The following is a 23,233-nucleotide window of genomic DNA, read 5'->3' on the forward strand; positions in this document are numbered from 1 at the left end:
CAGTACATTTCTCTGAGTTTCTTTTCAAAGATTTAGCCGGCTAACTTCCTTGTCATTTGTTCTCAAACTCAACTTTCCTGTTCCTCCTTGCCCCTAGTTACTGTAAAACAGCCTACCCCCTTCTCATCAGCTCTCATTAGTAACTCCCATCTGGTCCCTTGGTTAGCTGTACCCATGGTTCCCCTGAAACTGCACGTCTCACACGCTGCACCTCTGTACCTCACATTCCCCTCTCCTTCTATATTTAGAAAAATAGGTACAAGTAGCCAATCGGGTCAGCTCAGATTGTGTGATCCAACCCCAGGCCATGAAGGAGTGACACAGAGATAGGGACTGCATTAAGGACATAAAAACCCCTGGTGACCGTTGTTCTCTGTGCTCTGGTGACCTTGATTGACACAAGTGGCACCCTTCTGCAGAAGTAAATTGCCTTGCTAAACAAATTAAACTTTTCCCTAAGTGTTAGTTTTACTTCGCAGGACCAAGAATTTATTCCTAAAGCATTTTATATCCAACAGAGATCTTCATATATATAAAGAAAATGTGTGAAGATCAGGTTAGAGACAGAATTGTTTGGGGGGCGTCACTTGGATAAAGTTGACAGTTTATTTAGGTCAAAAGCTTAAATTAACCCCAGGAAAGAGTTTGCTGCTGGTGAAAATGAAGATCTGGAAGAAGGGAGCATTTTCACACTGGGAGGAAGGGATGGGGTAAGTGAGCAAGTCTTGGCCATGTCTCATCCCCAGTTGCGGCCCGCTTGAGGACATATGCCTCTCCTCCTGGTGCAGGCGTGCCTGGCCTGGTCTCCGTTCCACTGCTGCTCTGGGGCAGGAGATGGCTCCTGTGGACACGGAGTCTGAAATTCCCTGCACACTCCTGTGACCCCGTGCAGAACGAAGGAGAGGGACAGTCCGTTGAGTGAGGAGGACGCTAGCGTTCTCCTCTATCAATAGCAAGTTTGGCTGAAATGCAAATATCCAATAACCAGAGTGCAGGAAGGAGCTCACCCTTAGGAAAGCAGTGGTTAAAATCCGCGAGTCTGGCTCTGCAGGGCCTGATACCCAGGGCTTCCGCTGTCACTCATACATGGGGGGCAGGGTCTAGCATTCCATCCAATCAGAGGCACTGGGGCGTGGCCCTGCCCACTGTTCATCCAGACAAGGAGGGGGTCGCATTCCTGCCTTCACCTTTGTGGCTGAGCGGGCCGCGGTTCGGATCCGGTCTTTCCAGCCCGGAGAGGGACCTGGTGCCTCTACCCAGGATTTTGTCGCTCTATCACCTGCGCTATGCCCTGCTGTAGTCACAGGAGGTGTAGAGAGGACCCCGGGACATCTGAAAGCCAGGAAATGGTGCGTGTGTGAGGCTGGGTGTCGTGAGACGGGGGAGGGGCTGCCTGGACCGACGGGAACCGATTGTGGCGAGACCCCGGCCTTCCTGCGGGCGACTTCGGGATCTGGGACCAAGTCCTCCTGGAGCCGCTCGGCCCTTGGTCCCCTCGGCTGCTGGGTGTGGCTGGGCCGACAGCCGGGACACCAGGCGTCCTGTCCTGTCCCTGCGCGGCGACTGCGGTTCCAGCGCCCGAAGCCACGCGTCTACCCAGATTGTGCGGAAGCCGCGGGAGGGTCATGGGGGGGATCCCGACTCGGGTGTGGGGTTCGTGCCTAGGAGGAGCAGCGGTCTGTGGGGCCCCAGTGTCCACTTTTTCTCTTGTTAAAAACTAAACTAAGGAAGGTTAACAAAGAGTTCATTTGAGCAAACAGAGATTCACGAATGAGAAACACCCAGTCCTGGCTTGTAGTTTGTCAAAGGAAAAAGCCAAACTATGTAAAATAAAGAAGTTTGTTCGGAGCCGAATAGGAGAGACCTTAGCCGAGGGAAAAACAGCCCCGAGAAGCCTGGAGTGAGTGGTCCCGAGGCGGCTCAAGACAGTTTGGTTTTATTCATTTTAGAGGGACAGGAATTGCAGGGAAAATAATGAATTAGTTACTGGAAGGTGTAAGTTCCTTTGGCAGAAAGGGACCTGGCCGGGCGCGGTGGCTCACGCCTGTAATCCCAGCACCTTGCGGGCCGAGGCAGGTGGATCACCTGAGGTCAGGAGTTCAAGACCAGCCTGGTCAACATGATGAAACCCCGTCTCTACTAAAAATATAAAAAAGAAACTAGCCGGGCATGGTGGTGGACGCCTGTAATCCCAGCTACTCGGGAGGCTGAGGCAGGAGAATTGCTTGAACCCAGGAGAGGGAGGTTGCAGTGAGCCCACACAGTGCCACTGCACTCCAGCCTTGGCGACAGAGTGAGACTGTCTAAAAAAAAAACAGAAACAAAAAACAGAAAGGTGGGACCTGTGGAAGGGGGATTAGAAGGCACAGGTGGTTGGGGGATTCTGTAGGTGGCAGCTGGTTAAGAGTGTGAAGCTTTGTCTAAAGTTTGGAGGAGGTAGGAAGGAATGCTGAAGGAAGGGGGTCTGTTATCTGCCACTTGATTCCATCCCAGCCAAAAAACAGACCTGTTTCTCTAGATTTTATGAATTCTAAGGTGTGACTTACCCTTACCTTGCGTGGCCTTAGGTCTTGTTTGTAATTTGGTATCTTATTGCCACAGGAGTCTTTTTTTTCCAGTCTGATGATGTCTGTTTTTACATTAATGTGCGTCAGTTGCTGCATCTAAACTCCTAAAGGGAGAGGGTGTAAGGAAGCCTGTCTCACCTCCCATCCTGTCATACAGAGGAACTCAATTTTCAGGGTTTTTTGGGGGTCCTCTTGGCCAAGAGCCGGTCACTTCCCTTACCTGGGAAGGTACTTTGTTTTTGTTTTTGTTTGAAACAGTCTCCTTCTGTCACTCAGGCTGGAGTGCAATGGCTCGATCTCGGCGCACTGCAAGCTCCACCTTCCGAATTCAAGCGATTCTCCAGCCTCAGCCTTCCGAGTAGCTGGGATTACAGGCGCGCACCTGAAGGGGGCCTGCCCCTCCACACCTGGGGGTATTTCTCATCGGTGGAGATGAAAGACTGAGAAAAGAAATAAGACACAGAGACAAAGTATAGAGAAAGAACAGTGGCCCAGGAGACTAGTGCTCAACATGCGAGGACCTACACCGTGCTGGTCTCTGAGTTCCCTCCGTATTTATTGATCATTATTTTTACTATCTCGGCGAGGGGAGTGTGGCAGGCCACAGGGTGATGGTGGGGAGAAGGTCAGCAGGGAAACATGTGAGCAAAGGAACCTGTATCATGAGTAAGTTCAAGGAAAGGTACTGTGCCTGGATGTGCAGGTAGGCCAGATTTCTGTTTCACTTTACACAAACATCTCAGTGTAGCAAAGAGTAACAGAGCAGTGTTGCTGCCAGCATATCTCGCCTCCCACAGGGCGGGTTTTCTCCTCTCTCAGAATAGAATGAATGGTGGGCTTTACACAGACACATTCCATTCCCAGGAACCAGCAGGAGACAGAAGCCTTCCTCTTATCTCAACTTCAAAGAGGCCTCCATCTTTGACTACTCCTTCTCAGCACAGACCCTTCACAGGTGTCGGGCTGGGGGATATAAGGTCTTTCCCACGAGGCCATATCTCAGGCTGTCAGTTGGGGGAAACCTTGGACAATACCCAGGCTTGTTTGGGCAGAGGTCCCTGCGGCTTTCCACAGTGCATTGTGCCGCTGGTTAATAGAGAATGGAGAATGGTGATGACTTACTAGGCATACTGCCTACAAACATATTGTTAACAAGGCACATCCTGCACAGCCCTAAATCCATTAAACCTTGATTCAATACAGCACAGGTTTCTGTGAGCACAGGGTTGGGACTAAAGTTACAGATTAACAGCGTTTCAAAGAAGAACAATTTTTCTTAGTACATACCAAAATGGCGTTTCTTATGTCTTCCTTTTCTACATAGACACAGTAACAATCTGATCTCTCTTTCTTTTCCTCACATGCACCACCAGGCCCGCCTAATTTTTGTGCTTTTAGTAGAGATGGGGTTTCACCATGTCGGCCAGGCTGTTCTCGAACTCCTGACCTCAAGTGACTCACCCGCCTCGGCCTCCCAAAGTGCTGAGATTACAGGTGTGAGCCACCTCACCAGACCAGAAGGTATGTTTTTATTTTTAGTTTACAGATTGAAGGCTAGCTTTTATTAGGTACATGAGGAGACAAACCAGATAAATGCTTGATTGGTGGCAGAGATGCAGTTGCCTTATTTGGACTTGTCAACCCAAAATAATTGAAAGGTTCAGATTTCAGTTTGAAGAGTTTATTCAAGTGGAAGATAGCAATGGCCCATTCAGGAAAAAATAGACTCCAGAGAAGTGGACTCAGTATTCTAAAATTGGAAGTTAAGTTCTTGCTTATATCACCAGGAAAAGAGGTCGTGATCAGACCCCAAGAGAGTTCTTGGATCTCACACAGGAAGGAATGCAAGATGAGTCACAAAGTGCAGTGAGAAGAGAGTTTGTTGAAAGCTTACTCTGGGCTAGCATGATGACTTAGATCTGTTTTCCAATCACATTGGGAGGCCGAGGCGGGAGGATCACTTCTGGTCAGCAGTTCGAGAGCATGTTGCCTGGGCAACATAGGAAAACCCCGTCTTTTCCAAAAATAACAAAATTAGCTGGGTGTGGTGGCCTGCACCTGTAGTCCCATGTACTGGGGAGGCAAGAGTTCAAGACCCAGCTGGCCAACACAGCGAGACCCTGTCTCTATTAAAAAAAAAAAAAAAAGGAAAGGCAAGGAAGGGAGGGAGGGAGGAAGGAAGAAAGAAAAAGAAAAGAAAAGGAAGGAAGGAAAAGAAAGAGTGATTCTCTTATAGCATACAGCATCTTTATAAAGCAAGTAGAGGAATGTACTAAGTTTTTCTTATGTGGGAGTCTTGTCTATGTGAAGACTAAACTAACCTGTGCCTACCTGCATGTGGGCTGACAGCGTCACAAAATTTATTACTCTGTTGATTTAAAGAAAACTACCCTTTACATTTTAGCACCTAAGTGCATTAAAACATAACTGTAATTATCTTTTTTTTTTTTTTTTTTTGAGACGGAGTCTTGCTCTGCCACCCAGGCTGGAGTGCAGTGGCTGGATCTCAGCTCACTGCAAGCTCCGCCTCCCGGGTCTACGCCATTCTCCTGCCTCAGCCTCCCGAGTAGCTGGGACTACAGGCGCCCGCCTCGTCGCCCGGCTAGTTTTTTGTATTTTTAAGTAGAGACAGGGTTTCACCGTATTAGCCAGGATGGTCTCGATCTCCTGACCTCGTGATCCGCCCGTCTCGGCCTCCCAAAGTGCTGGGATTACAGGCTTGAGCCACCGCGCCCGGCCAACTGTAATTATCTTGAAAGCACATGTTGTTACGGGTATTGGGACATCGGGACATTCTGTTGTTGTGGGAGTGTAAGGATACTTGCAGGCATCTTCAGGCTGTTTCCTTCGTGGGAAACATTTGATGATCATGGATTGTGACTGGCAAGGAGTGTTTCTTGTTAGTCTCAAGATGGAGCTGAACTTAAATTGGTGTTACTCTGGCTCCCCTAGGCCCCTGCTTCCCTGACACTTATATAGGGAAATTGCAAATAAATATAATAGGATTGCATTTTCCATACAAGGCTGATGTATGAGGTACAATAGTTTAATTTTATTTTTTTCTGTGAGCTAATGTCTTGTTCTGTGGCCCAGGCTGGAGCAGTGGTGTGATCATGGCTTGCTGCAGCCTTGACCTCCCCGGCTCAAGCACCTCCGCCTCCCAAGTAGCTGAGACTGCAGTTGCCCACCAGCACACCTGGCTGATTTTTTTTTTTTTTTTTTTTTAACAGAGGTGGTGTCTCGATATGTAGCCTAGGCCGGTCTCTGGCTCCTGGACTCAAACAGTCCTGCTTCCTTGGCCTCCAAAAGTGCTGGGATTACAGATACCAACCACTGCACCCGGCTAACAACTTAATTCTTTAGGGTTTGCTTTTTTCCCCCAGAGCTTGTATTCTTTTCTTTCTAGCTGGTTTTTATTTCCTTTTCAATTTAAAAGAGTGAATTTAACATTCCAGCTGAAGACAATGTGATAGGCATGAAGTCTTTGTGTGAGGAAGTAAAGAGGGAAGTTAGTTTACTACAGAGATCAGTAGTGAAGAGGGGCCTGGCAGGATGGCTCACACCCGGAACCCCAGCACTTTGGGCGGCCGAGGCAGGTGGATGGCTTGATCTCAGGAGTTCAAGACCAGCCTGGGCAACATAGTGAGACCCTATCTCAATTGTGAAAAATCATATTAAATTAAAAAATACAAAGTGAAGAGGGAAAGCGTCTTTCCTGTTTCCTTTCAGTCATTTAGAACATTTTACAAAACACTATAGGTAAGAAAGAAGGTGAATCTGTAATCAGGGAAAGGAGAGTTCCAGCTGGCTATGTGAAAGCTGTGTGTCATGTGACTGAACCCCATGATCACATTGCTTCAAGATAGAGATCCACCAGCTTAAATATTTGAATTACTTTGTTGTTTTTGTTTGTTTGTTTGTTTGTTTTGAGATAGGGTCTCACTCTGTGGCCCAGGGTGGAGTGCAGTGGCACGATCTCAGTTCACTGCAGCCTTTGCCTCCTGGGTTCAAGTAATTCTCCTGCTTCAGCCTCCCAAGTGGCTGGGATTACATGCATGTGCCACCACACTCGGCTAATTTTTGTATTTTTAGTAAACACGGGGTTTTACCATGTTGGCCAGGCTGGTCTCGAACTCTTGTCCTCAAGTGGTCTGCCCACCTTGGCCTCCTAAAGTGGTGGGATTACAGGTAGAAGCCAGCTTGCCTGCCCTGACTTAGGTAGAAAATTTCTAGTTATGTAATCAGAGATTAATTGGTGGATTCTGCCTGATGAAACATAAATTTCATTTCCCTATAAATTAGTAATTTTGAAGGGTTGCATTTAAATTTAATTTCAGGATCTTTAAGTAGGAGCTTCAGACATTGCATACAGTTCGGTCTCATTGTTTTTTATTTAAATTTTTTCACAATCCCCAGGGAAACTGGTTTCCCCTGGCATTTTCCAAAGATATGGGATGCAGGGCCTCAAATCTTCCACCCTCATACCACAGCCTAACTCTTCAAGGGCTTGCAGTGAAATCTGTTTCTGAACATTTCACATGAGAGGAAAGCAGAGAATAACCACTAGACATTTTCCTGAAAAACCTTTCTGCCTCTCCTCTTATCTTTCCTAGACACAGACACCTTATCAGGATGTCTTTGGGATGAGGTTCCTATCTGGAAACTTTACAGGGTGATGTGTCTTCCGTACGCTCTCCTGTCTTTTCCTGGTTTTGAGTTTTGGAACTGCCTGGGGCTGACTCAAGATCCCCACGACTGCCCTGTCTCCTGGAGCATCTCATGGGTGTCAGTGCCTAGAGGAGTGGGGCCTCCCGAGGGAGCCCCTGAATGACTAATGGTGGAGGAGATGCCTGGTATACTGTTCATCTAAATCACCAGTTATTGGGGTGCTCAGCTTCTCTCTCCCAACTCCAGTTTCCATTCATTGGAGACACATAGATGGTCAGCCAGGTGGATGTTGCTATTGAGGAAAAAGAGAAATGATTCCTGTCCTCTGGATTGTCTCAACTGTGAAGGGAGAAATATCCCAAAAGACAAGGAAAAGCCACCCCAACATAGTGCAGCAATAGCCTGCAAATAAGATATACATGGGGGTACAGAGGGGACACAATGCAGTGTTGGTGGGAAACAGTCATTGAGCACTTCTCCTTTCCTCTCATGTGAAATGTTCAGAGAATCACCACCAGACACTCCCATGTCAAAATGTGTATGCTTCTCCTCCTTTCATCTGTCCTAAAAACAGAGGTCTTTTTTTTTTTTTTTTGAGACAGAGTCTTGCTCAGTCACCCAGGCTGGAGTGCAGTGGTGCAGTCTCGGCTCACTGCAAGCTCTGCCTCCCGGGTTCACACCATTCTCCTGCCTCAGCCTCCCGAGTAGCTGGGACTACAGGTGACCGCCACCACGCCCAGCTAATTATTTTTTTTTCCGTATCTTTAGTAGAGACAAGGTTTCACCATATTTGCCAGGATGGTCTCGATCTCCTGACCTTGTGATTCACCCGCGTCGGCCTCCCAAAGTGCTGGGATTACAGGTTTGAGATACCGCGCCCGCCTAAAAACAGAGATCTTATCAGATTGTCTTTTGGTTGAGGCTCCCCTTTGGAAACTTCAAAGGGTATTGTGTCTTCAGTGCACTCTCCTATGTTTTCTTGGTCCTGGGTGGCAGAATTGGGGTGACCTAATATGCCCACAGCTTCCCTGTCTTTGGAGGGCCTCGTGAGTATCAGCCCCTGGGTCACTCCTCCCCGGGGACAGAGTGAGGTAGGAGAATGGGGACTCCCAAGAGAACAGCTGAATGCCTTCTGGTGCAGGGAGACTCCTGGTATACTCTGCATCTAGATAGCCAACCCCTGGAGATGCTCAGCTTTTCCTTCCCAACCCCAGTTTTCATAAGTTGGAGACACGCAGCTGGTCAGCCAGTTGGGTGGTGCTATTGAGGGAAAGGAGAGATGATTCCTGTCCTCTGGATTGTGTCAACTGTGAAGGGAGACAAAACCCCAAAAGACAAGGAAAGCCCACCCCAGCAGGGCGGACCAGTAGCCTGCAAATCAGAATATGGAAGGGGGTACACAGCGGGGTATAGTGCGGTGTTGGTGGAAAGTAGTCACTGAGCGCTTCGGTGAGGAGGATGGGGGTGGAGAGATGTCTCATGTGATGGGGTGACCTGTGCTGGCACATGAGTCAGACATCACTGTGTTCCAGCCAGCACTGCCCCTCTGTGGGCTTGTCCCTTGTAAAGAATTGTTCATACATTGCAGCTTGAGTGTTTCAAATTAACTTTACATTACATTTTTCACTAGGGCCAAATCCAAGAATGATTGCGTAGGTCAGTGAGACACAGAAGAGGCAACTCAACAAAGCCCATGACATCACAGTGCACTGCTCACAATCCCAGGAGATGAGGGCAGCACACCTGCAGAGCAACACAGAGTAGGGGGAACATCCAGGATGCACATTCAACCAGCAGGTAGGGAGCAGGACAGACAGGGACCTGTGGGCCAGAGCTTTTCTCAGGGTTGAGGGAATTGACCAAGGAGGTGTCTCTCGGGGAGTTGTTTCTGGTGGATTTAGAGCAAGCAGGCACTAGTTCTGTGAAGTCGCACTGTGATTAAAAGCTGGTCTGTGCCATCCATGTGGGATGTAAGGGTTAGTAAGACAATTCAAATTGGTTATATCTAGCTGTCCCACAGGGAGGTGGTCACCGGAATGCAGTTGTGTAAGAAATATATGTGAGTTGGCCGGGCGCGGTGGCTCAAGCCTGTAATCCCAGCACTTTGGGAGGCCGAGACGGGCGGATCACGAGGTCAGGAGATCGCGACCATCCTGGCTAACACGGTGAAACCCTGTCTCTCCTAAAAAATACAAAAAACTAGCCGGGCGAGGTGGCAGGCGCCTGTAGTCCCAGCTATTAGGGAGGCTGAGGCAGGAGAATGGCGCAAACCCGGGAGGCGGAGCTTGCAGTGAGCTGAGATCCGGCCACTGCACCCCGGCCTGGGCGACAGAGCGAGACTCCGAGCGAGACTCCGTCTCAAAAAATAAAAATAAATAAATAAATAAATAAATAAATAGAGTCAGACTAATTTATTAAAAAAAAAAAAAGAGCACAAATCTCATTCAGAAAGGATCAACTCTTATGCTGTCATCTAATCCTAATGACTTTTCAGAGATGTCAACTTCTAATACTATATTGGAGGGTAGGTTCTTAATGTGTGATTTTTTTGGAGGGATGCAAATATTCACGCCATAACACCCCCAACCATATTCTGTAGAGCATCTTGGTTATTCTTAGTCATTGTCTTGTATTTCAGTTTTTAGAAGTAGTTTTTTCTTAATTTTAGTGAACAAAACAAACTGCCTTGTACATTTCATGGAATAAAATATAACTGTAGTCATATTTCAGAAAGGTTACATCATAGTGCTATTAATCTCCTTTTAAGGACACATGACATTTTTCCATTTATTTCATTTTATATTGATGTTTTTCAGTGTAGACTTTTTATGTAAGAATCATTTTATATCCTTCCTGAGACTTTTTTGGACTTCAAGAAAATTAGTTTTAATAGAAATTAGTGGCTGGGCATGATGGCTCATGCCTGTAATCCCAATATTTGGGAAGCAGAGGTGGGCGGATCACCTGAGGTCAGGAGTTGGAGATCAGCCTGATGAACATGGAGAAACCCTGTCTCTACTAAAAATGCAAAATTAGCCAGGCCTGGTGGCGCATGCCTGTAATCCCAGCTAGTCAGGAGGCTGAGGCAAGAGAATCACTTGAACCCGGGAGGCCAAGGTTGCAGTGAGCTATGATTGCACCATTGCATTCCAGCCTGGGCAACAAGAGTTAAACTCCATCTCAAAAATAAAAACATGAAATAAAATAAAAGATCATTCCAGCCTCAGCAACGTGACAAACTTTGCCTGTACAAAAAATTACCTCATCATTGTGATGTGTGCCTGCAGTCCCAGCTACTCAGGAGGCTGAGGTAGAAGGATCTGTTGAGTCTGAGAGTTCCAGGTTGCAGTGAGCTATGATTGCACCACTACACTCCAGCCTGGGAAGCAGAATGAGACTCTGTTTCAAAAAAAAAAAAAAAAAAGAAAAGGGCTGGGTGCGGTGACTCACATCTCTGATCCCAGCACTCGGGGAGGCCGAGGCGGGTGGATCACAAGGTCAGGAGATCAAGACCATCCTGGCTAACATGGTGATACCCTGTCTCTACTAAAAATATGAAAAATTAGCCTAGCGTGGTGGTGGGCGCCTATAGTCCCAGCTAATCAGGAGGCTGAGGCAGGAGAATGGCGTGAACCCAGGAGGCGGAGCTTGCAGTCAGCCGAGATGGCGCCACTGCACTCCGGCCTGGGCGACGGAGAGAGACTCCGTCTCAAAAAAAAAAAAAAAAAGAAAAAGAAAAAAAAAATTAGTTTCAATAGAGTATGCTGTCTTTTAAAAATTACATTCAGCAGATTGTTGCTGATAATTAAAATTCACTGAGATTTATTTCTGTATAGTGTGCATTCTAGAAACTTACTAAAATATTACATATGCACAAAATACATGAAAATTGCACAATGAATTCAAATAATGATGGAGCCAGTATTGGGAATGATAAGATAATTGCCTTACTTTTCCTTACACTTTCACAACCTGGGTACGCATCCTCATCAGTATGTTTTATTTTTGCATGTTTTTTATGCAAATGACAACCAATATGTGATCTTTTATATCAGATTTTATTTTAACTCAGTTATGAACCTTATATGGAATGATAGTTAATTCACTTTATTTAATGGATTTTATTATTTAGGACAGTGGTTGTTTCCCCAAAACACTGAGCAGATAAATCCACAGAGTTCCCACATTTTTCTTCCAGGCTCATAGTTCCCCTTCTTTTTTTTTTTTTTTTTTTTTTTGGAGACAGAATCTCGCTTTGTTGACCAGGCTGGAGTGCAGTGGCTTGATCTTGGCTCACTGCAACCTCTGCCTCCTGGGTTCTAGCAATTCTTCTGCCTCAGCCTCCTGAGTAGCTGGAAATACAGGTGCACACCACCACACTCGACTAGTTTTTGTATTTTTAGTAGAGAGAGGGTTTCACCATGTTGGCCAGGCTGGTCTTGAACTCCTGGCCTCAGGTGATCCACCCGCCTCAGCCTCCCAAAGTGCTGGGATTACAAGCAGGAGCCACCCGTTTTCTTTCATCACTGAGTAACATTCTATTGTACAGATGTTACCATGGTTTGTTTCTTTATTCACCTGTTGAAAGATTCATCTTGAGCCTGGTGTGATGCCTCATCCCTGAGTTCCCAGCACGTGGGAGACTGAGGTGAGAAGATTGCTTGAGGCCCGGAGTTAGAGACCAGCCTGGTAGATACAGTGTGAGACCTTGTCTATTATTATTATTATTTTTTTAAAGACTCACCTTGTTTGAGTCTAGTTTTTGGCAGTTATGAGTAGCTGCTAAAAGCGTTTGTGGGAGGACTTTTGTGTGGACATCAGTTTTCAGTTCATTTAGGTCAATATGTAGGAATGAGACTACTGAATCAGTAAGACCACGCTTATTTTCTTCAGAGCTCCGCAGACTGTCTTCCAAACTGGCTGTAGAAGTTTCCATTCACATCCATAGTGAAGGAGAGTTCACTGTCATTGGCATTAGGAAGTGTCAGTGTTTGGATTTTAGCTACTCCACCAGGTATTTGCTGCTGCTTCCCTGTTTCTTTCCGTTCTTTTTTATTTTTTTATTCTTTTGGAGACGGAGTTTCATTCATGTTACCCAGACCAGTGTACAATGTCGCTGCAGCCTCTGCCTCCCGGGTTTAAGTGATTCTCCTGACTCAGACTCCTGAGTAGCTGCGATTACAGGTGTTCGCTGCCACGCATGGCCGCTGTTTGTATTAGTGGAGACGGTTTCACCATGTTGGCCAGGCTGGTCTCAAACTTCTGACCTCAGGTGATCCAGCTGCCTCAGCTTCCCAAAGGGCTGGATTACAGGCGTGAGGCACTGTGCCCAGCCTGTTTTCATTTGCTCTTAATAGCATGTAATGTAGAGCATCCTGTCATATGTTTGTTTGCCATAATTACATTCTTTAGGGGGAGATATATTTGGAAAGATTGAGCTGTTTTTTTGAGACTGAGTCTGGCTCTTTCACCCAGGCTGGAGGACAGCGGCGCGATCTCAGCTCACTGCAACCTGTCTCCCACGCCCCAGCGATTCTCCTGCCTCAGCATCCTGAGTAGCTGGGATTACAGGCTCACACCACGGGCCCAGCTAATTTTTTTTTTTTTTGGAGACGGAGTCTGGCTCTCTCACCCAGGCTGGAGGGCTGTGGTGTGATCTCAGCTCACTGCAAGCTCTGCCTCCCGAGTTCACTCCAGTCTCCTGCTTCAGCCTCCTGAGTAGCTGGGACTACAGGTGCCCACCACTATACCCAGCTAATTTTTTTTGTATTTTTAGTAGAGACGGGGTTTCATTGTGTTAGCCAGGATGGTCTCGATCTCCAGACCTTGTGATCCACCCATCTCGGCCTCCCTAAGTGCTGGGATTACAGGCCACTGCACCCCGCCCCCGGCTAATTTTTGTATTTTTACTAGAGACAGGGTTTCACCATGTTAGTCAGGTTGGTTTCAAACTCCTGACCTCGGTGATCCATCCATCTCTGCCTCCCAAAGTGCTGCGATTACAGGTGTGAGCCACCACCCCTGACCTTTTGCCTTTTTTTTGATTGGTTGTTTTTTTTTCTTACTGAATTTTAGGAGTTCTTCATACCTTTTGGGTACCAGTTCTTGATCAGATAGGTGTTCTGCAAATATTTTGTCCCAGTCTGCCACCTGTCTTTTTATTCTGTTAACAGTCTTTTCCAAAACATTTTTGTTTTGAATGAAGTCCAATTTATCGATTTTCTCATTCACATATCATGCTTTTTGTGTTGTGTGTGAAACCTTATTGGCAAATCCAAGGTTGTCTTGGTTTTCACAAGCGTTATGTTCTAGAAGTTGTGAGGTTTGCATTTTCCATTTGAGTAAACGATTCAATAGGAAGTAGTTTTGTCAAAGGTACAGTTCTGTGTCTAATTCATTTCTTTGCATTTGCTAATTCAGGTGTTTCAATACCATTTGTTTTGTGCCACCATGCCTAATGTTTTACTTTATTATGGAGACGGGGTCTCCTTATGTTGCCCAGGCTGGTCTGGAACTGCGGGGCTCAATTGATCTGTCCGCCTTGGCTTCTGGGTTTGCATTTTTAATACTTGTCTTTATGGTAGATTTTTCTGTTTCTAGTGCCTGTCTTGTCATCTTATGGGATCTTCTCGTATATTTAATTTGTTGAGCATTTTAAATCGTGAGGAGATATTAACCTATTTATGCTGGAGGTTGCACTTTTTTGAATTGCAGACGTGCGAAAAATCAGACTTTGGCCATGACCTTAAGCAGCAGGATATAAATAACTCCCACATCCTTAGCTTTCCAAAAATGCAACACTAGGCATAAATTGGTTAAGGCTTGTCAGATGCCTTTTCTGCCTCTGTTAGGACATTCTTATGGTGTTTTGTTTGTTGGTTTTAAGACAGAGTCTCACTGTGTCGCCCTGGTGGGAGTGCAGTGGCGTGATCTCGGCTCACTGCAACCTCCGCCTCCTAGGTCCAAATGATTCTCCCACACTGGCCTCTCAAGTAACTGGGACTATAGACACATGCCACCACGCCTGGCTAATTTTTGTATTTTTTTAGAGATGGAGTTCCACCACGTTGGTCAGGCTAGTCTCAAACTGCTGGCCTCAAGTGATCTGCCCGCCTCAATCTTCCAAAGTGCTGGGATTATAGGCATGAGCCACCATGCCTGGCTGCTACCATGATTTATTATCATTACTTATCTTAAAAGAATGTAAAACTTATCAGCTAAAGAAATTTTACAGGTACAGTTGAGATGGTTTGACAAATCTACTTAAGTTCTCTAAGATGAATTCTATTGTATTTTGCTTTTTTCAAAATTATCCAGAGGTTTCATGCATGTTGTAGTACGGGCCACGATTTCATTTTCTTTTCTTTTTGTTTTTGAGTCGGAGTTTCACTCTTGTTGCCCAGGCTGGAGTGCAGTGGCACAATGTTGGCTCACCTGCCTCCTGGGTTCAAGCAATTCTCCTGCCTCAGCCTCCCGAGTAGCTGGGATTACAGGCACATGCCAACACGCCTGGGTAATTTTGTATTTTTCGTAGAGATGGGGTTTCTCCATGCTGGTGAGGCTGATCTCAACCTCAGACCTTCAGGTGACCCGCCCACCTCGGCCTTCCAAAGTGCTGGGATTACAGGCATGAGCCACCATGCCCGGCTAAGATGTCATTTTATAATAGTAAATAATATCGCATTTTATGTATATGCTTACCACATTTTGTTTTCCCATTCAGCTGTCAATGGATAGGTTATTGGCTGCATTGCTCATTACTGCCACCTCAGGAAGGTCGTATAGTGGGTAAATCTGTGCTTCTTACACCTGGGTATCTCTTAGGAGTTTCTTGTTTGCCCTCTTGTGTACATACAGTGCCAGGTTTTTTTTTAGGAATGTCCCCTTTGCCCTGTCAGCATCTATCTAGCTACATTCTGACAGGATAACTGTGAAGTGAGTGAATCCTGGGCATCATAATGGATGTTTCTTTCTACTTAGGTATTTCTCCTCCTCTCTGCTTATATCTAGCATGCCTGTTTGGGGTGGTCCCTGGGGGTGTGAGATTTCCCAGGGGCTCCCCCTTGTGCTCATTGCTAGCTATCTGCCTTCTCTAACAATGTCATCAAAGATTAGACTTTGGGAACAGACATTTTCAAGGAAACACAGCCTCAGGACTGCTAACGTTAACTTTTTTCTGCATATTAATTCATAGGACTCTATTATGACAGGTGCTACAGACCCACAGTCCAAAGAGACATTAGGGACAGCCCAGGCAGCTCACTTTTCTCCCTGAGTTCAGTGAATACACACATTTTCCTATTCAGCTGTGGCTTTACCCCTTGTTCAGTTCTAGCATCACAATTACTTTTTGAACTAGCCAGGTGTGGTGGCACATGCCTGTGGTCTCAACTACTCAGGAGGCTGAGGCATGAGAATCGCATGAACCCAGGAGTAAGACGTTGTAGTGAGCCAATATGGTGCCACTACACTCCAGCCTGGGTAACAGAACGAGACGCTGTCTTGAAAAAAAACAATTGCTGGCCGGGCATGGTGGCTCACGCCTATAATCCCAGCACTTTGGGAGGCTGAGGCAGGCAGATCACCTGAGGTCGGCAGCCTGACCAACATTGAGAAACCCTGTCTCTAGTAAAAATACAAACTTAGCTGGGTATGGTGGCACATGCCTGTAATCTTAGCTACTCAGGAGGCTGAGGAATAAGAAGTGCTTGTACCCCAGCAGTGAGCCAGCATCACGACGTTGCACTGCAGCCTTGGCAACAAGAGTGAAAAATCTGTCTCCAAAAAAAAAAAAAAAAGTTGCTTTATGGAAGAAGGTAAGTATACACAGGGAGAAAGGGATCTGATGAGCAAAGCAGGGAATAAATGTTTGGAGTCCACAGCATCCTGAGAACTTCTTGAGAATAGAGTCTAGGCCCCCAGTGCTGTCACTCTCACCCATCCTCTTCTACACATGTGAGATGTTTCAGGACCCAGTGGCCTTTGAGGATGTGGCTGTGAACTTCACCCAGGAGGAGTGGGCTTTGCTGGATATTTCCCAGAGGAATCTCTACAGGGAAGTGATGCTGGAAACTTTCAGGAACCTGACCTCTATAGGTAAGGATGACAATATTCCTTCCCTCATTCCATTAGTGAACCAGGGTTTCTAGCTTATCAATGCTGTTGAGTGATTTAGAACATACACAGGAAATACTTTGATGAATAAATGAGGTATGGCTACAGTAAATCATGGGCATAGAATCTAATAATTTTTTCACAATTTTATAATGCCTCAGGACTATTTTTGTGTGTCTGTATTTTAGGAAAAAGTTGGAAAGACCAGAACATTGAATATGAGTACCAAAACCCCAGGAGAAACTTCAGGTAATTTGTACTTATAAGACAAAGCAGTGTCTCTCTAGACAATCTTAGAATATGACAATATATTAAAAATAAGTAAAAGAACTTAAGTCCAGGATCAAATTCATTTATTTTTAGAATATGTGATCAAAAAACATATATGTAAATGTGGCCTAGGCTGTGGACTCAATCCTGTAATCCTAGTCCTTTGAGAAGTGGAGATAGGAGGATAGATTGAGGCCAGCAGTTCAAGAACAGCCTGGGCAGGATAACAAGACCACAAGTCAACAACAGCAAAAAATGAGCTGGGCATTGTGGTCTGTAGTCCCAGCTACTCAGGAGACTGAGGCAGGAGGTTCACTTGAGCCAGTTAAGGCTGCAGTAAGCTATGATGATATCACTGCACTCCAGCGTGGGCAACAGGACTAGACCCTGAAACAAAAGAAAAATGACACAGAGTATTTAGTATTTGTAAAATAGTTTACTTGGGAAGAGTATTAAGAAGTCCCATATAAACATTTTTTAAAATAATACTTATGGCTGGGACACCTTGTAGAATATGTTGTCCAGTCACCTTCAAACAATTCAGCCAGGGCCGAAAGCCTACACTTTGATGGACAGTGTTAAAAATGCAAGTGCAGTACTTGTTGATGAATATAAAATTACTTATAAACAAACCCTTCGTAATGTGCTTCTCACTTTTGACAGGAGTCTCATAGAAGACAAAGTCAATGAAATTAAAGAAGACAGTCATTGTGAAGAAACTTTTACCCAGGTTCCACAAGACAGGCTGAACTTCCAGGAGAAAAAAGCTTCTCCTGAAGTAAAATCATGTGACAGCTTTGTGTGTGGAGAAGTTGGCATAGGTAACTCATCTTTTAATATGAACATCAGAGGTGACATTGGACATAAGGCATATGAGTATCAGGAATATGGACCGAAGCCATGTAAGTGTCAACAACCTAAAAAAGCCTTCAGATATCGCCCCTCCTTTAGAACACAAGAAAGGGATCGCACTGGAGAGAAACCCTATGCTTGTAAAGAATGTGGAAAAACCTTTATTTTCCATTCAAGCATTCAAAGACACATGGTAATGCACAAAGGGGATGGACCTTATAAATGTAAATTTTGTGGGAAAGCCTTCCATTGTCTCAGTTTATATCTTATCCATGAAAGAACTCACACTGGAGAGAAACCATATGAATGTAAACAATGTGGTAAATTCTTCAGTTATTCTGCTGCCCTTCAAATACATAAAAGAACTCACACTGGAGAAAAGCCTTATGAATGTCAGGAATGTGGGAAAGCATTTCATAGTCCCAGATGCTGTCGTAGACATGAAATGATTCACATGGGAGAGAAGTCTTATCAATGTAAGGAATGTGGGAAAGCATTCACTTGTCCCCATTATGTTCGTAGACATGAAAGGACCCACTCTGGGAAAAAACCCTATGAATGTAAGCAGTGTGGGAAAGCATTATCCTCTCTTACAAGTTTTCAAACACACGTAAGAATGCACTCTGGAGAAAGACCTTATGAATGTAAGATATGTGGGAAAGGCTTTTGTTCTGCAAATTCATTTCAAAGACATGAAAAAACTCACAGTGGAGAGAAACCCTATAAATGCACACAATGTGGTAAAGCCTTCATTCATTCCAGTTCCCTTCGATATCATGAAAGGACTCACACTGGAGAGAAACCCTATGAATGTAAGCAATGTGGGAAATCCTTCAGATCTGCCTCACACCTTCGATTGCATGGTAGGACTCACACTGGAGAGAAACCCTATGAATGTAAAGAATGTGGGAAAGCCTTCAGATCTATGAAGAACCTTCAAAGTCATGAAAGGACACAAACACACATAAGAATACACTCTGGAGAAAGACCTTATAAATGTAAGATATGTGGGAAAGGCTTTTATTGTCCCAAATCATTTCAAAGACATGAAAAAACTCACACTGGTGAGAAACTCTATGAATGCAAGCAATGTGGTGAAGCCTTCAGTAGTTCCAGTTCCTTTCGATATCATGAAAGGACTCACACTGGAGAGAAACCCTATAAATGCAAGCAATGTGGGAAAGCCTTCAGAGCTGCTTCAGTCCTTCGAATGCATGGTAGGACTCATCCTGAAGATAAACCCTATGAGTGTAACCAATGAGGGAAAGCCTTCAGATCTGCCTCACACTTTTGAGTGTGTTGTAGGAGACACAACAGAGAGAAACCCTATGAATGTAAGGAATGTGGGATACCCTTCAGATCTGCCAAGAACCTTCGAATTCCTGAAAGGACACAAGCATACATAAGAACGCACACTGGATAGCTGAACAAAAGGCAGCAGAAACTTCTGCAGACTTAAACATCCCTGTCTGACAGCTTTAAAGAGAGTAGTGGTCCTCCCAGCACAGAGTTTGAGACCTGAGAATGGACAGTCTGCTTCCTCCAGTGGGTCCCTGAGCTCGAGTAGCCTAACTGGGAAGCACCTCCCAGTAGGGGCCGACTGACACCTCATACGGCCGGGTGCCCCTTTGTGACGAAGCTTCCAGAGGAAGGATCAGGGAGCAACATTTGCTCTTCTGCAATATTTGCTGTTCTGCAACCTCTGCTGGTGATACCCAGGCAAACAGGGTCTGGAGTGGACCTCCAGCAAACTCCAACAGACCTCAGCTGAGGGTCCTGACTGTTAAAAGGAAAACTAACAGAAAGGACATCCACACCAAAACCCATCTGTACATCACCATTGTCAAAGACCAAAGGTAGATAAAACCACAAAGATGGGGAGAAACCAGAGCAGAAAAGCTGAAAATTCTAAACATCAGAGCACCTCTTCTCCTCCAAAGGAATGCAGCTCCTCACCAGCAATGGAACAAAGCTGGATGGAGAATAACTTTGAGGAGTTGAGAGAAGAAGGCTTCAGACGATCGGTAATAACAAACTTCTCCAAGCTAAAGGAGGATGTTTGAACCCATTGCAAAGAAGCTAAAAACCTTGAAAAAAGATTAGATGAATGGCTAACTAGAATAAACAGAATAGAGAAGACTTTAAATGACCTGATGGAGTTGCAAACCATGGCATGAGAACTACGTGACACATGCACAAGCTTCAGTGGCCAATTCGATCAAGTGGAAGAAAGGGTATCAGTGAAGATCAAATGAATGAAATGAAGCGAGAAGTTTAGAGAAAAAAAGAGTAAAAAGAACAAAGCCTCCAAGAAATATGGGACTGTGTTAAAAGACCAAATCTACATCTGATTGGTGTACCTGAAAGTGATGGGGATGGAACCAAGTTGGAAAACACTCTTCAGGATATTTTCCAGGAGAACTTCCCCAACCTAGCAAGGCAGGTCAACATTCAAATTCAGGAAATACAGAGAACGCCACAAAGATACTCCTCAAGAAGAGCAACTCCAAGACACATAATTGTCAGATTCACCAAAGTTGAAATGAAGGAAAAAATGTTAAGGGCAGCCAGAGAGAAAGGTCGGGTTACCCACAGAGGGAAGCCCATCAGACTAACAGCGAATCTCTCGGCAGAAACTCTACAAGCCACAAGAGAGTGGGGGCCAATATTCAACATTCTTAAAGCAAAGAATTTTCAACCCAGAATTTCATATCCAGCCAAACTAAGCTTCATAAGTGAAGGAGGAATAAAATCTTTTACAGACAAGCAAATGCTGAGAGATTTTGTCACCACCAGGCCTGCCTTACAAGAGCTCCTGAAGGAAGCACTAAACATGGAAAGGAACAACTGGTACCAGCCACTGCAAAAATGTAAAGGCCATCAATGCTAGGAAGAAACTGCATCAACTAACAAGCAAAATAACCAGCTAACATCATAATGACAGGATCAAATTCACACATAACAATATTAGCCTTCAATGTAAATGGGCTAAATGCTCCAATTAAAACACATAGACATGCAAATTGGATAAAGAATCAAGATCCATCAGTGTGCTGCATTCAGGAGACCCATCTCACATGCAGAGATATACATAGGCTCAAAATAAAGGGATGGAGAAATATCTACCAAGCAAATGGAAAACAACAGCAACAACGAAAAAGCGGGGGTTGCAATCCTAGTCTCTGATAAAACAGACTTTAAACCAACAAGGATCAAAAGAGACAAGGTCATTACATAATGGTAAAGGGATCAATTCAACAAGAAGAGCTAACTATCCTAAATATTTATGCACGAAATACAGGAGCACCCAGATTCATAAAGCAAGTCCTTAGAGACCTACAAAGAGACTTAGACTCCCACACAGTAATAATGGGAGATTTTAACACCCCACTGTCAACGTTAGATAGATCAACGAGAAAAAGTTAACAAGGATATCCAGGAATTGAACTCAGCTCTGCACCAAGCAGACCTAATAGACATCAACAGAACTCTCCACCCCAAATCAACAGAATATACATTCTTCTCAGCACTCACATCACAGTTATTCCAAAATTGACCACATAGTTGGAAGTAAAGCACTCCTCAGCAAATACAAAAGAACAGAAATTATAACAAACTGTCTCTAAGACCACAGAGCAATCAAACTAGAACTCAGGATTAAGAAACTCACTCTAAACCACTCAACTACATGGAAACTGAACAACCTGCTCCTGAATGACTACTGGGTACATATCAAAATGAAGGCAGAAATAAAGATGTTCTTTGAAACCAATGAGAACAAAAGTACAACATACCAGAATCTCTGGGACACATTTAAAGCAGTGTGTAGAGGGAAATTTATAGCACTAAATGCCCACAAGAGAAAGCAGGAAAGATCTAAAATTGATACCCTAACATCACAATTAAAAGAACTGGAGAAGCAAGAGCCAACACATTCAAAGGCTAGGAGAAGGCAAGAAATAACTAAGATCAGAGCAGAACTGAAGGACATAGAGACACAAAAAACCCTTCAAAAAATCAGTGAATCCAGGAGCTGGTGTTTTGAAAAGATCAACAAAATTGATAGACTGCTAGCAAGACTAATAAATAAGAAAAGAGAAGAGAATCAAATAGACACAATAAAATTGATAAAAGGGATATCACCACCAATCCCCTAGAAATACAAACTACCATCAGAGAATACTATAAATACCTCTGTGCAAATAAACTAGAAAATCTAGAAGAAATGGATAAATTCCAGGACACATACATCCTCCCAAGACTAAACCAGGAGGAAGTTGAATCCCTCAATAGACCAATAACAGGGTCTGAAATTGAGGCAATAATTAATAGCCTACCAACCAAAAAAAAAGTCCAGGACCAGATGGATTCACAGCTGAATTCTACCAGAGGTACAAAGAGGAGCTGGTACCATTCCTTCTGAAACTATTCCAATCAATAGAAAAAGAGGGAATCCTCCCTAACTCATTTTATGAGGCCAGCATCATCCTGATACCAAAACCTGGCAAAGACACAACAAAAAAAAGAGAATTTTAGACCAATATCCCTGATGAACATCAATGCAAAAATCCTCAATAAAATACTGGCAAACTGACTCCAGCAGCACATCAAAAAGCTTTTCCACCACAATCAAGTTGATTTCATCCCTGGGATGCAAGGCTGGTTCAACATATGCAAATCAATAAACATAATCCATTTAAACAGAACCAAAGACAAAAGCCACATGATAATAGATGCAGAAAAGGCCTTCAACAAAATTCAACAGCCCTTTATGCTAAAAACTCTCAACAAACTAGGTATAGATGTGATGTATCTCAAAATAATAAGATCTATTTATGACAGACGGACAGCCAATATGAAACTGAATGGGCAAAAACTGGAAGCATTCCCTTTGAAAACTGGCACACGACAGGGATGCCCTGTCTCACCACTCCTATTCAACACAGTGTTGGAAATTCTGGCCAGGGCAATCAGGCAGGAGAAATAAATGAAGGGTGTTCAAGTAGGAAAAGAGGAAGTCAAATTGTCCCGGTTTGTAGATGACATGATTGTATATTTAGAAAACCCCATCATCTCAGCCCAAAATCTGCTTAAACTGATAAGCAACTTCAGCAAAGTCTCAGGATACAAAATCAATGTGCCAAAATCACAAGCATTCCTATACACCAATAACAGACAAACAGAGAGCCAAATCATGAGTGAACTCCCATTCACAATTGCTTCAAAGAGAATAAAATACCTAGGAATCCAACTTACAAGGGATGTGAAGGAACTCTTCAAGGAGAACTACAAACCACTGCTCAACGAAATCAAAGAGGACACAAACAAATGGAAGAACATTCCATGCTCATGGATAGGAAGAATCAGTATCGTAAAAATGGCCATACTGCCCAAGGTAATTTACAGATTCAATGCCATCCCCATCAAGCTGCTGATGACTTTCTTCACAGAATTGGAAAAAACTACTTTAAAATTCATAGGGAACCAAAAAGAGCCTGCATTGCCAAGACAATCCTAACCAAAAGAACAAAGCTGGCAGCATCAGGCTACCTGACTTCAAACTATACTACAAGGCTACAGTAACCAAAACAGCATGGTACTGGTACCAAAACAGAGATATAGACCAATGGAACAAAACAGAGCCCTCAGAAATAATACCACACATCTACAACCATCTGATCTTTGACAAACCTGACAAAAACAAGGAATGGGGAAAGGATTCCCTATTTCTTTTTTTTTTTTTTTTGAGACGGAGTCTCGCT

At 44.4% G+C, this 23,233-nt stretch overlaps 2 protein-coding genes across 2 annotated transcripts in view; one reads left to right on the forward strand and one right to left on the reverse strand.

Moving 5' to 3' along the window:
- LOC117074210 (zinc finger protein 878-like) overlaps window positions 1-23,233 on the reverse strand; it is a 79,945-nt gene that overhangs the window by 26,635 nt on the left and 30,077 nt on the right. The window lies entirely within an intron of this gene.
- LOC117074212 (zinc finger protein 69) lies at window positions 1,137-19,745 on the forward strand. The gene is made up of 4 exons (XM_033195422.1): window positions 1,137-1,349; window positions 16,205-16,331; window positions 16,538-16,598; window positions 17,283-19,745. The coding sequence occupies exons 1-4, from the start codon at window positions 1,287-1,289 to the stop codon at window positions 18,730-18,732; spliced, it is 1,701 nt and encodes a 566-aa protein (XP_033051313.1). The 5' UTR covers window positions 1,137-1,286; the 3' UTR covers window positions 18,733-19,745.

The sequence above is a fragment of the Trachypithecus francoisi genome, unplaced genomic scaffold (genome assembly GCF_009764315.1).
Source record: "Trachypithecus francoisi isolate TF-2019V2 unplaced genomic scaffold, Tfra_2.0 Lachesis_group5, whole genome shotgun sequence".
In the NCBI taxonomy this organism is placed as follows: domain Eukaryota; kingdom Metazoa; phylum Chordata; class Mammalia; order Primates; family Cercopithecidae; genus Trachypithecus; species Trachypithecus francoisi.